Source organism: Betta splendens, chromosome 3 (assembly GCF_900634795.4).
Source record: "Betta splendens chromosome 3, fBetSpl5.4, whole genome shotgun sequence".
In the NCBI taxonomy this organism is placed as follows: Eukaryota; Metazoa; Chordata; class Actinopteri; order Anabantiformes; family Osphronemidae; genus Betta; species Betta splendens.
Genome location: NC_040883.2, coordinates 1,222,973 through 1,235,622, shown reverse-complemented (window position 1 = coordinate 1,235,622; position 12,650 = coordinate 1,222,973). Strand labels below are relative to the sequence as shown.

The 12,650-nt window shown below is 51.8% G+C and overlaps 1 protein-coding gene across 5 annotated transcripts in view; it reads left to right on the top strand.

Annotated features, from left to right (window-relative positions):
• LOC114852371 (carbohydrate sulfotransferase 1-like) overlaps nt 1-12,650 on the top strand; it is a 67,453-nt gene that overhangs the window by 45,072 nt on the left and 9,731 nt on the right. For 3 of the 5 annotated variants that reach the window (XM_055507323.1, XM_055507322.1, XM_055507321.1), the window contains exon 3: nt 11,127-12,441. In XM_055507323.1, the coding sequence (XP_055363298.1) occupies nt 11,173-12,441 (1,269 nt within the window). In that variant the 5' untranslated portion in view covers nt 11,127-11,172. Of the gene's footprint in view, nt 1-9,838; nt 10,133-11,126 lie in introns of those variants that run through there. The other 2 variants (XM_041070042.2, XM_029144713.3) reach the window with 2 other exon arrangements.

Here is a 12,650-nt window from a genome sequence, read left to right as displayed (position 1 = left end):
ACAGAGCTGCAGGTCATTGCAGGCGCCATCGCTTTCATGGCATTTAACAGAACGAGGTACGAGCTGAGCAGCACGTTGTCGAATCACAGCAAACGCAAAGATGTTGAGAGCAAACTCAAGCGTGTGTGTGTGTGTGTGTGTGTGTGTGTGTGTGTGCGTGCGTGCGCGTGCGTGTGTGTGTGCGTGTGTGTGTGCGTGTGTGTGTGTGTGTGTGCGTGTGTGTGTGTGTGTGTGCGTGTGTGTGTGTTTGTGTGACTTTCACTGATGTGTGTTGGGGATCGTCTGTCGGGAAGAAGCAGACAAACAGCAGCTCTGCTAGTTATTATATTTCTACGTCTTTAACCAGTGGAGCTGGAGGCTGAATGTTTAGCTACGGTGACAAATGTGACTTCAGCCCCACATCCACATGTGAACATGCTCCACATCATGGGTTTGCGTTTGTGCAAAACCAGAAGACATGCGTCTCCTAAAACAGAAGGTTCTGGGTGAACGTGAACTCTGTCTCAGTCTGAGCCAGTTCCAGTCCACGTCTTTTGCATCTGACTGGTTTCACTGGTTTTATCCTGCAACAGGTTCTCTGCTGTTTAACTCACAGGCATCTGTGAAATAACAGGTGAAGGACAGTTTTCAGCTGCTGGGTCACAACTGTCTGAGTGCAGAGGACAAACGGAGTGTAGGTTGAGCAACTTCCTCAGACCTTCTCCTCCGTTCACCCTGGTTCCTGTGGCCTCCTTCACTCTGCAGCAACTCCTGACAAACTACCTCGACTTCGCTGCTCAGACATTATACAGCGAATAACAGAAGCCTTCACACATCAATGCATCAAAACACACACACTGCAAACCTTCAACCTCCAACTGCTTTATGAGGCAGGCATTCAAACGCTGCCTCGCTTTGTCACTGTCGGCCTTAAACACACATGGATAATTCATATAAAGAGATGCCCAAGGATCTTTTCTCAGCACCACAGAGTTTGTAAAACCTCTTTTGAGATCAGTTCAATTGGCTCCAATGAGGCATGAAGGATTGGACAGACACTGAAAACCCCGAAGCAAAGGAGAAAAACCACAGAGGCCCTATAGGTCTTGTTGATGGCTGCTCCTTACACATGTAAATGATATAGTTTAAGTGGCCACCCCAGAACATCCTTCTATTCATGCAGCGGAGGTGAATGGATTTCCCAGAGGAGGGAGGGGTTAACGAGGGGGAGGACGCTGCTGGGTGAAAGGACTGGTTGAAGCACCATCTGGGTCCTGGTTCATGTCTCCATGCTCCCTCCTCCTCCGCGCTCCTTTTTTCTCTGCTTCCAGCTTTTCAATAAAAGGATTTTAGGGGGTTGGGGGCTGTCACATATTTGTGTGAAACAGAGGAACACAGCGCTGGTGGCAGCCATCAGACACCTGAACTGGTCCCCTCGACCCACTGCAGCTGATACAAATCGCTTTTATTCCTTCATTCCTCGCCACAGATGGCGAACGGCCAATACAGCCCCATTAAAAACCAGCCTTCCTGCATTTCAGGCTTTCAGGCGTCGGTCATGTGGTGTTTTTGACCAGGGTTGCGTGTGGGTCTCTGGAGCCAATGTACTGTAAAATAACTTAGTCAATCACAAATTGCTTTTTGAACAGTGGAGTCCTGAGATTTGTGTCTGTTAATCAACACTGAGGCAGCGCGACTGTGACCCGCGAGCTTTGCCCTGAGATTCTTCAAGAAAGCATTCAGGGAAAAACCTCACAGAAGAGTCAAATAGTCCTGCTGTGTCTGATATGAGCGCTGAGCCTGTGTCCGTGTTCCTCCAGGAACCCCCACATGCAGTCATAGCATCTCAGCTCTTCTTAGTGGGAAAAGCTAATCACAATAACTACACTTGGACGCTCGGCACATAGTTTAGCTGTCGCGTAGCAAAGCTGTCGCATTGTGTTAACGTGCATGGAGTTGTGAGGGAATGTCGGGTGGCATATCTGGGTCAGGGAGCAGCCAGCAAACATTCCTCACCAGCAGCAGGAATAAGACCCCGAGACTGGCGTGATTCCCCGTAAACACGGAGCGTTCCGTAGCTGCTGCCAAGACGCTTCATTTCAGTGTGTTGTGGCTGCAAAGATCCCGTATTAGTCATGTAGTGTGTTTGTTTTGTAAAGATGAAGCGAGTCAAATTAAATGTCAGATAAAAAATGTCAGTGTGCTCCAGTCTCCTGACGCTGGGAGCTGCATCGTCACTAGAGCCCGCGAGAGTCTGAGCCGCGTCCAGACGCTGAGCCGCCGTCTGCATCAGCTGCTGGTGCTTTGTGCTTTGCAGTGGTTGCTCCTCCACAGCTGTTGCTTCCTGACACTACTCACCTTTACTCGGCTCATAACGCACATGTCTGGGTTTCGTCAGTACGATATAAGACGTATTGAACCCTCATCGTCATCGGTTACCTGCCGAGCCTCCTCCAGGTCTCTGCATGAGATGTGTGAATCCTGGTCTAGTCTCAAACACATCTGGGTCAGGTCATACATTAAGTGGATGTGGTGATGGTTCATAGTGCAGACATGTAAAATATTCAGCAGCAGCAGAGTGGTAAACATGACGTATGTCTAGTCCCTCTACTCACCTACGGTCCGATGGGCCTCCCCCTAATGCAGACCAAAACCTACACGTCCTTATGATCGAACCTGTTTTCATAGTCCGATAAGATGAATAACTGCAGGACTATTAAAAGTTTTAATCACCGCAGAACATTTAGAGGGGAGGATATTTGAAGTCTTATCGCTGGCGCTGCAGCGTTTCCTGGTGTTTGCCGCGTTGCATTTGCAGAGAGTCAGATAAAATGGAAAGCAGAGAGTCAGAGTCAAAGCGCTTCGGTGGCGATAATGCACCGGCGCCACTCGCAAACAAGCTTTCAGGGACCCAGATTTCAGTCCACTGCATTAGTCGGGTCAATAAGAACAGAGCCCTTTAATTTCTCTTATCTCCATAATTACACATAATCTCATAGTCTGACAGGATATAAGATAAAAAATAACAGGGTTTGATGGGTATCCTGCAGGGACAGAATGATTTAACTGGAGGCTTTTTACTCTCCCGTCGTTCTTTCAGATAAGGCACAGTTCTCTAATCTAGCGTTTAGGACATCTGTCACACGTAAATGAGTTGTCCCACCAGCGCGTTACGCGGCGTTCACACTGATTCATGGCTCCACCGCGGTTTGACGACAGACGGCCGCAAATAATTAGGCATCAGTTCAGAAAAGTTCCACGAGTTTCAGTTGGTTCATCAGCTGAACATCTTAAACTAAAGCAGTGAGCCTCACGGGGCTTATGGGCGGCACCGTTCACCCGTAGAACAACCCACGCGTTAGCCAGCATCTGCTCTTTGGAGGGTTTAGGGCAACACCAGCTTACAGTACTGCCTGCAGGCAGCTCTGCTTTCAGCCAGCCGCTGGAGATTGACAGTTCCAAACCAGCAGCTGGAGACCAGCAACTATAGACTGGCAGATGTAGACCAGCACCTATAGACTGGCAGCTGTAGACCAGTAGCTATAGACCAGCAGCTATAGACCAGTAGCCGTAGACCAGCAGCTATAGACCTGCAGCTATAGACCAGGATCTATAGACCAGTAGCTGTAGACCAGCAGCAATAGATCAGTATCTATAGACCAGTAGCCGTAGACCAGCAGCTGTAGACCAGCACCTATAGACCAGTAGCTGTAGACCAGCAGCTTTAGACCTGCAGCTATAGACCAGGATCTATAGACCAGTAGCTGTAGACCAGCAGCTTTAGACCTGCAGCTATAGACCAGGATCTATAGACCAGTAGCTGTAGACCAGCAGCTATAGACCAGTAGCCGTAGACCAGCAGCTATAGACCTGCAGCTATAGACCAGGATCTATAGACCAGTAGCTGTAGACCAGCAGCAATAGATCAGTATCTATAGACCAGTAGCCGTAGACCAGCAGCTGTAGACCAGCACCTATAGACCAGTAGCTGTAGACCAGCAGCTTTAGACCTGCAGCTATAGACCAGGATCTATAGACCAGTAGCTGTAGACCAGCAGCTTTAGACCTGCAGCTATAGACCAGGATCTATAGACCAGTAGCTGTAGACCAGCAGCTATAGACCAGTAGCCGTAGACCAGCAGCTATAGACCTGCAGCTATAGACCAGGATCTATAGACCAGTAGCTATAGACGAGCAGCTGTAGACCAGCAGCGATAGACCAGTATCTATAGACCAGCAGCTGTGGACCAGCAGCTATAGACCAGTATCTATAGACCAGTAGCTGTAGACCAGCAGCTGGAGACCAGCAGTTGGAGACCAGCAGTTGGAGACCAGCAGCTGTAGACCAGTAGCCATAAAACAGTAGCCGTAGACCAGCAGCTATAGACCAGTATCTATAGACCAGCAGCTGTAGACCAGTATCTATAGACCAGCAGCTGTGGACCAGTAGCCGTAGACCAGTACCCGTAGACCGGCAGTCGTAGACCGGCAGCTGTAGACCAGTAGCTATAGACCAGCAGCTATAGACCAGCAGCTATAGACCAGTATCTATAGACCAGTATCTATAGACCAGCAGCTATAGACCAGTATCTATAGACCAGTATCTATAGACCAGCAGCTATTGACCAGTATCTATAGACCAGCAGCTGTAGACCAGCAGCTATAGACCAGTATCTATAGACCAGCAGCTGTAGACCAGTAGCTATAGACCAGTAGCTATAGAACAGTATCTATAGACCAGCAGCTGTAGACCAGCAGCTATAGAACAGTATCTATAGACCAGCAGCTGTAGACCAGCAGCTATAAACCAGTATCTATAGACCAGTAGCTGTAGACCAGCAGCTTTAGACCTGCAGCTATAGACCAGGATCTATAGACCAGTAGCTGTAGACCAGCAGCTTTAGACCTGCAGCTATAGACCAGTAGCCGTAGACCAGCAGCTATAGACCTGCAGCTATAGACCAGGATCTATAGACCAGTAGCCGTAGACCAGCAGCTATAGACCAGGATCTATAGACCAGTAGCCGTAGACCAGCAGCTATAGACCTGCAGCTATAGACCAGGATCTATAGACCAGTAGCTATAGACGAGCAGCTGTAGACCAGCAGCGATAGACCAGTATCTATAGACCAGTAGCTGTAGACCAGCAGCTATAGACCAGTATCTATAGACCAGTAGCTGTAGACCAGCAGCTGGAGACCAGCAGTTGGAGACCAGCAGTTGGAGACCAGCAGCTGTAGACCAGTAGCCATAAAACAGTAGCCGTAGACCAGCAGCTATAGACCAGTATCTATAGACCAGCAGCTGTAGACCAGTATCTATAGACCAGCAGCTGTGGACCAGTAGCCGTAGACCAGTACCCGTAGACCGGCAGTCGTAGACCGGCAGCTGTAGACCAGTAGCTATAGACCAGCAGCTATAGACCAGCAGCTATAGACCAGTATCTATAGACCAGTATCTATAGACCAGCAGCTATAGACCAGTATCTATAGACCAGTATCTATAGACCAGCAGCTATTGACCAGTATCTATAGACCAGCAGCTGTAGACCAGCAGCTATAGACCAGTATCTGTAGACCAGCAGCTGTAGACCAGTAGCTATAGACCAGTAGCTATAGAACAGTATCTATAGACCAGCAGCTGTAGACCAGCAGCTATAGAACAGTATCTATAGACCAGCAGCTGTAGACCAGCAGCTATAAACCAGTATCTATAGACCAGTAGCTGTAGATCAGTATCTATAGACCAGCAGCTGTAGACCAGAAGCTATAGACCCGTATATACAGACCAGCAGCTGTAGACCAGCAGCTATAAACCAGTATCTATAGACCAGTAGCTGTAGACCAGCAGCTATAGATCAGTATCTATAGACCAGCAGCTGTAGACCAGCAGCTATAGACCAGTAGCCGTAGACCAGCAGCTATATACCAGTAGCTGTAGACCAGTAGCTATAGACCAGCAGCTATAGACCATTAGCCGTAGACCAGTAGCTATAGACCAGCAGCTATAGACCAGTAGCCGTAGACCAGCAGCTGTAGACCAGTAGCTATAAACCACTATCTATAGACCAGTAGCTGTAGACCAGTAGCTGTAGATCAGTAGCTGTAGATCAGCACCTATAGATCAGTAGCTGTAGACCAGTAGCTGTAGATCAGTAGCTGTAGACCAGCAGCTATAGATCAGTATCTGTAGACCAGCAGCTGTGGACCAGTAGCCGTAGATCAGTACCCGTAGACCGGCAGTCGTAGACCGGCAGCTGTAGACCAGTATCTATAGACCAGTAGCCATAGACCAGTAGCTATAGACCAGTAGCTGTAGACCAGCAGCTATAGATCAGTATCTATAGACCAGCAGCTGTAGACCAGCAACTATAGACCAGTAGCCGTAAACCAGCAGCTGTAGACCAGTAGCTATAGACCAGTAGCTATAGACCAGTAGCTGTAGACCAGCAGCTATAGATCAGTATCTATAGACCAGCAGCTGTAGACCAGTAGCTATAGACCAGTAGCTATAGACCAGTAAATGTAGACCAGCAGCTATAGATCAGTATCTATAGACCAGCAGCTATAGACCATTAGCCGTAGACCAGTAGCTATAGACCAGTAGCCGTAGACCAGCAGCTCTAGACCAGTATCTATAGACCAGCAGCAATAGATCAGTATCTATAGACCAGTAGCCGTAGACCAGCAGCTGTAGACCAGCACCTATAGACCAGTAGCTGTAGACCAGCAGCTTTAGACCTGCAGCTATAGACCAGGATCTATAGACCAGTAGCTGTAGACCAGCAGCAATAGATCAGTATCTATAGACCAGCAGCTGGAGACCAGCAGCTGTAGACCAGTAGCCGTAGACCGGCAGCTGTAGACCAGTATCTATAGACCAGTAGCCATAAAGTAGCTATAAACCAGTAGCTATAGACCAGTATCTATAGACCAGCAGCTGTAGACCAGCAGCGATAGACCAGTATCTATAGACCAGCAGCTGTAGACCAGCAGCTATATACCAGTAGCTATAGACCAGTATCTATAGACCAGTATCTATAGACCAGCAGCTATAGACCAGTATCTATAGACCAGCAGCTATAGACCAGTATCTATAGACCAGTATCTATAGACCAGCAGCTATAGACCAGTATCTATAGACCAGCAGCTGTAGACCAGCAGCTATAGACCAGTATCTATAGACCAGCAGCTATAGACCAGTTTCTATAGACCAGCAGCTATAGACCAGTATCTATAGACCAGTATCTATAGACCAGCAGCTGTAGACCAGCAGCTATAGACCAGTATCTATAGACCAGCAGCTATAGACCAGTATCTATAGACCAGCAGCTATAGACCAGTATCTATAGACCAGCAGCTATAGGCCAGTATCTATAGACCAGCAGCTGTAGACCAGCAGCTATAGACCAGCAGCTGTAGATCAGCCTGTGGTCAGCACAGAGAATGGTTAAGGCCACAGGACGAGCACCAAGGTGCATGGGCCCCGGTCATCTGCTGCTGGCTGTGTGTTACTGTGTGCTGCTGGGGAGGAGGGAGGGGCACCGTGCTCAAAGGACCACCAGTAAATAGAAATGAGAGAATGGAACCGGCCGTCATAAGATAAAGCTGCTGACGGTTTGGTTCTAAGCTCCACTGGTGACTGGCTTGGTAGCAGTTTTGGGATGTTTGTGTGTGGATGTAGAGGCTTTCACAGAATAAAGATCTTCACACACCTGATGTTCTGACCCTGGACGGATCCTGGTCTAAAACAAACACTAATATGAATCAGATGTTTGGTTTCTCTACAACTAAGGCTCATCGTTAATGTGATTGGACCTGATTTACTTTGCAGCATCTCAAAAGGAACGAACACTGTCAGCCGTGATTCAGATAATGGTCCAGACGTGAGGCGTTCATCTGTGCGTACGTCTGCAGCCGCTGTGGACCTTCAAACTTATTGTTGCTTTGAACTCATTTATCAGCTGGGTCCATCTCGGCCGCTCGCTGTCTGTTTGATGGAGGAGACCTTTGACGTCACAGAGACCGACGTCGGGTTGGAATGTCAAGCAGTCTGGAGCGGGAACAGAACCCGCGGGCCGGCGTGGAGGATGCAGATGGGGCCGGTTCTGGCTGTGGTGAATGAACAGCCCCACGGTCTCCATCGGAGGAAGACACGTGACAAACCGTGAGCGCTTCAAGCCCGCGCGGAGTACGAGAGCGTCTCCTGTCAGTCTATAAAGACTTCAAGCTCTGTCATCTGACAGCTGTGTGCTGCGAAGACGTCTCAATTATTGGACCTTAAAGGGGAGAAACGCTCAGCGTAACAATGTGTTCAGTTTATACTTAAGGAGAAAAAGCTGAAAAGCAGAACGTGCTTCAAACTGGAGCTGCTTTAATCTGTAACGTACGAAGTCAAACAAACGCTTGTCTGCTGAGCCAGCGGAAACGCGCCGCCGCAGACGTCAGCCGTGATATTACCCAGCATTCATGGTTGCTGTGAATGGCTTCAGGGCTGAACACCGGTCACTTCGCGCTGTGAAGCGAACACGACAAAGGTTGTAACATTGGGTCGTCTTCTGAACCGGCGCCGCTGCCGTCCTGAAGGTCCAGATGGAGGCGCTGCTTCTCCGTTTCCTCCCGCGGGACAAACGCAGCCTCTTTGTGTTTGCATGTTGTGCGTTTTCACACGAGGCCTGGTGTGGAACAGTCTCAGCTGAGTTGTGCTTTGGTGAAGGGAACCTGTATGAATGACTCGTCCAGGCTGTGAAGGAACCAGAACCTGAACCAAGCTCCCGTTCTGGACCTCGACCCCCTTGTGCGCTCACAGCTCCAGTAGTGAATCAAAAGCCCAACACAAACCTGGGCTTTTGTCGACATTGTGGCATGAAGACGACAGAAACCGGCCCCTCCCCCGTTATTCATCCGAGCTGTGATTCTATTACAAATCCTTTCATGGCGCGTTCAGGAACAATGGCCCACGTGACGACGTGCTGACAGGCTCTCGCGCTGCAGACGCCGGCGTCCAGAGGCCGACGAACGGAGCGAGACTCGCTGCAGCAGAAGCTGACGGGCTTCAAGGCTCCGGGAGCGGCGCGTGGAGAGGTCATGTGACAGAGCAGGCAAATCTGAATATTCTTCTTCTTTTGTCGCTTGGACAGAAGAGGAAAAAGGTTTTGCTGCTGCTTCGCTTTCGTGGTCTTTGTTCTGAACTTTACATTTTTACAATATGATAAGAATCTAAATATTTATATAACACTAGTATTTGTTGAACTCACTCCCTCTCTGATAATATACTTTAAAACTGCCACTGCTCCTTTTCTATTAAATTATACAGTGAATATGTAAATACTTTAGCAGCTGTGTGTTAATGAGACTCTTTTCCCTGTGAGCCTTTAATGTGGGAAACATTTACTTCAGAACCATTGATGAAAAATAGGGAGTGAATAAAAGCTGCAGCGCCACTAAACGTCATGTTTCTGATCTTTGTGCTGTTTCTCTGCTTCCAATCATGTAAAATCAGCCGTACATGGCGGCGCGTGGCGTCCTGCTGGGACGAGCTCAGCGCCCGTGTTTTCACTGCTGCTCGGGATTCATGAGTCTCTGGTTCTGGCCCGGGTTCCGGGGTCTTTTGTCAATCACTGGGTTACAGATGCTCTGGTCAGATGATGAACATCACCACCGTCACCGGCAGGAACTTGTGCGTCTCTTCATCCCATCGAGTCCCAGAAGCTGGAGATCTTGAACCATCAGCACAGAACTCAAACGGAATGGCTGATGCTGCTACAGCGGCGTGAACAGAGCTGGTTCTGAACGTGTGATGTGGCAGCCAAGAGGCGGGGGGGGGGGGGGGGGGGGGGCAGGTGGAGAGGGGAGGGGTCTGGGTGGTCCAGACAGTCGCTCCTTGTGTACCTCACGCTCCAGCCTCTGCGCATCATTTAAGGGAACCCGCCGCCGCTTCCTCTCAGTCTCACGGCGCAGCGGCTCCAGCGTCACTTTCCTCGTTTCCGCGTCGAGCGTGAAGCCGAGCGTTCGCCTCATCCGCACCGTCGTCGCCTGCGGGAGACATGGCTCCGCCGGGCGCGTTCGTCCTCTCCCTCCCGAGAAGAAGCGCACGGAGAAAAGACGTTTGGCTTCATGGACGCACCGCGCATCGTGAGAGCGCCACCGACAAGGTAGAAGCCCGATAAGTGTGACATGTCTCCGCGAGCGCGCGCGCGCGCACGCTGCGCTTCGGAGCCCGTGGAGCCTGGTGGGTTGCGCTCGTGCGCTCGTCCGCTCGCGCTGTTTGCGTGTATCGCAGCTTCAGCGTCTGCGCCGCCGCCTTCGCAGCGTGCGGGGCTTTGCTCCAAGCGGCGGATGCTACGGCGTCTCCAGACGTCCGCGCTGCCGCCGCTCCGGTCCAAAGCAGCAGCTCGCTGGAGGCTGGAGCGGACGGGTCCCGATGCACGGTCACGCGGGTTTGTGCTGGTGAAGTGCTGCTGAGCCGGTGTTGGACCCGCTGCACGAGGCCCCTGTTCTGTGCCCACGCTGAAATATCACGTCCTACTCAGAGCAGAGCTTCCAAGTGATTATCTAATTCTTGTCTTGCAGCATCGTTTCCCCTTGATGTGACATTGGCGTCCGACGTGACTTCTTGTGTTTCTGACTTTGTACAGCACCGAGCTCAGCTCCGTCGGGTCACGCAGGGTTCTGGAGCAGACAGAGTAGAGCGTAGCCCCGGGTTCCGCGTTCTGTCGGTTCCAGTGGCTCAGAGTCACAGCGGAACCAGGCTCCGGCGTTTGTTTGAGCTCGGCTGCGTTGTGGCTTCTCAGACTGGACCCCGTTGGGCAGCGTGTGTCAGCTGAGTGGAACCCGGCCACAAGTCAAGGGCTCGGACCGGCGTCTTCCTCTGCGTCCATTCTAAAAAGCAGACTGTAGCAGCAGAGGGATGAACTGGCATGAGTTCAACTCGTGTCTACAGTAGCAACGTGCATGAAAATACAACCTACGATCATAAAAATAAACCCAGAGATGAGTCACGCTGGCTTCTAAAACTGCAAACACTCGGCTGACGTGCTAGAAAGAGGCTGTGCTGTAATGGTTGGTGCTGGTGTCGTTGCAAGGGAAACTCTCAGCAGCGTTAGACGATGGCGTCCTAATCGAACCCATTGCCCCTCTGTGTTTCAGGGAGGACCTGGAATGGGCCGCTGTGTCTAAATGAAGCGCTTCAGCCATGCAATGTTCCTGGAAGGCGGTGATTCTGCTGGCGTTGGCCTCCATTGCCATCCAGTACACGGCCATCCGGACCCTCACGTCCAAGCCCTTCCAGCTCTGCCCGCTGCCCAGCCCCCAGAACTGTGGCGTCGGGGGCCCGGAGACCGAGGCCCCCTTTGAGCGCGGAGCGGGCGGCGGCGGCGGCGGCGGCGGCGGCGGCTGCGACGACTACCCCTACTTCTCCAGCAACGCCACCCGGAAAACCCACATCCTGGTTCTGGCCACCACGCGCAGCGGCTCCTCCTTCGTGGGCCAGCTGCTCAACCAGAACCAGGACGTCTTCTACCTGTTTGAGCCTCTCTACCACGTTCAGACCACGCTGATCCCCCGTCTGTCCCACAGCCGCAACGCCGCCGACCGCCGCGTGATGCTCGGCGCCAGCAGGGACCTGCTGCGCAGCCTGTACGGCTGCGACCTGCACTTCCTGGAGAGCTACATCAAGCCCACGCCCACCAACCACACCACCGACAAGCTGTTCCGCCGCGGCGCCAGCCGAGCGCTGTGCCTGCAGCCCGTGTGCGACGCCTTCGGACCCGCCGACGCCAACGTGGAGGAGGGCGACTGCGTGAAGAAGTGCTCCGCTCTCAACATGACCTTGGCCACGGAGGCCTGTCGCGACAAGCGCCACATCGCCATTAAAATCGTGCGGGTGCCCGAGATCGGCGACCTCCGCGCCCTGGTGGAGGACCCCAGGCTCAACATCAAGGTGATCCAGCTGGTCCGAGACCCGCGCGGCATCCTGTCGTCGCGGATCGAGACCTTCAGGGACACGTACCGTCTGTGGCGCATCTGGAGGGCGACGGGCAGGAGGCCCTACAACCTGGACCTGAGTCAGCTCACGGTCGTGTGCGAGGACTTCCTGAGCTCCGTCTCCACGGGGCTCAGTCACCCCCACTGGCTCAAGGGGAAGTACATGCTGGTTCGCTACGAGGATTTAGCCCGAAACCCCCTGCTGAAGACCAAGGAGATCTACGAGTACCTGGGGCTGCCCATGGATAAGAACGTGGAGGAGTGGATCCACGCCAACACGCGGGGCAGCAGCGAGCCCTCGGCCAAGCACAAGTTCGGCACCGTGAGGGACTCGGCGGCCAACGCCGAGAGCTGGCGCCTGAAGCTGTCCTACGACATGGTGGAGCACACGCAGACCGTGTGCCACAAGGTGCTGCAGCAGCTGGGCTACCGGGCGGCGCGCTCGGCCCAGGAGCTGAGGAACACGTCGCTCTCGCTGGTACAGGACAGAACTTTTGTACCGTTTTTGTAATGACTATTTTTGATATATTTATAATTGTTGCCTTATCATTCCCTTAGTTTGTTGGATTTGTTTCTGTGCTTTAGTTTCTTCAACTTTGCACTAAACCTGAACGTTTTTCAACGCGCCGCCTGAACTTTGGATCGACCCGAGTTACGAACAGCACACGTTCCGCCCGACGCCTGCTG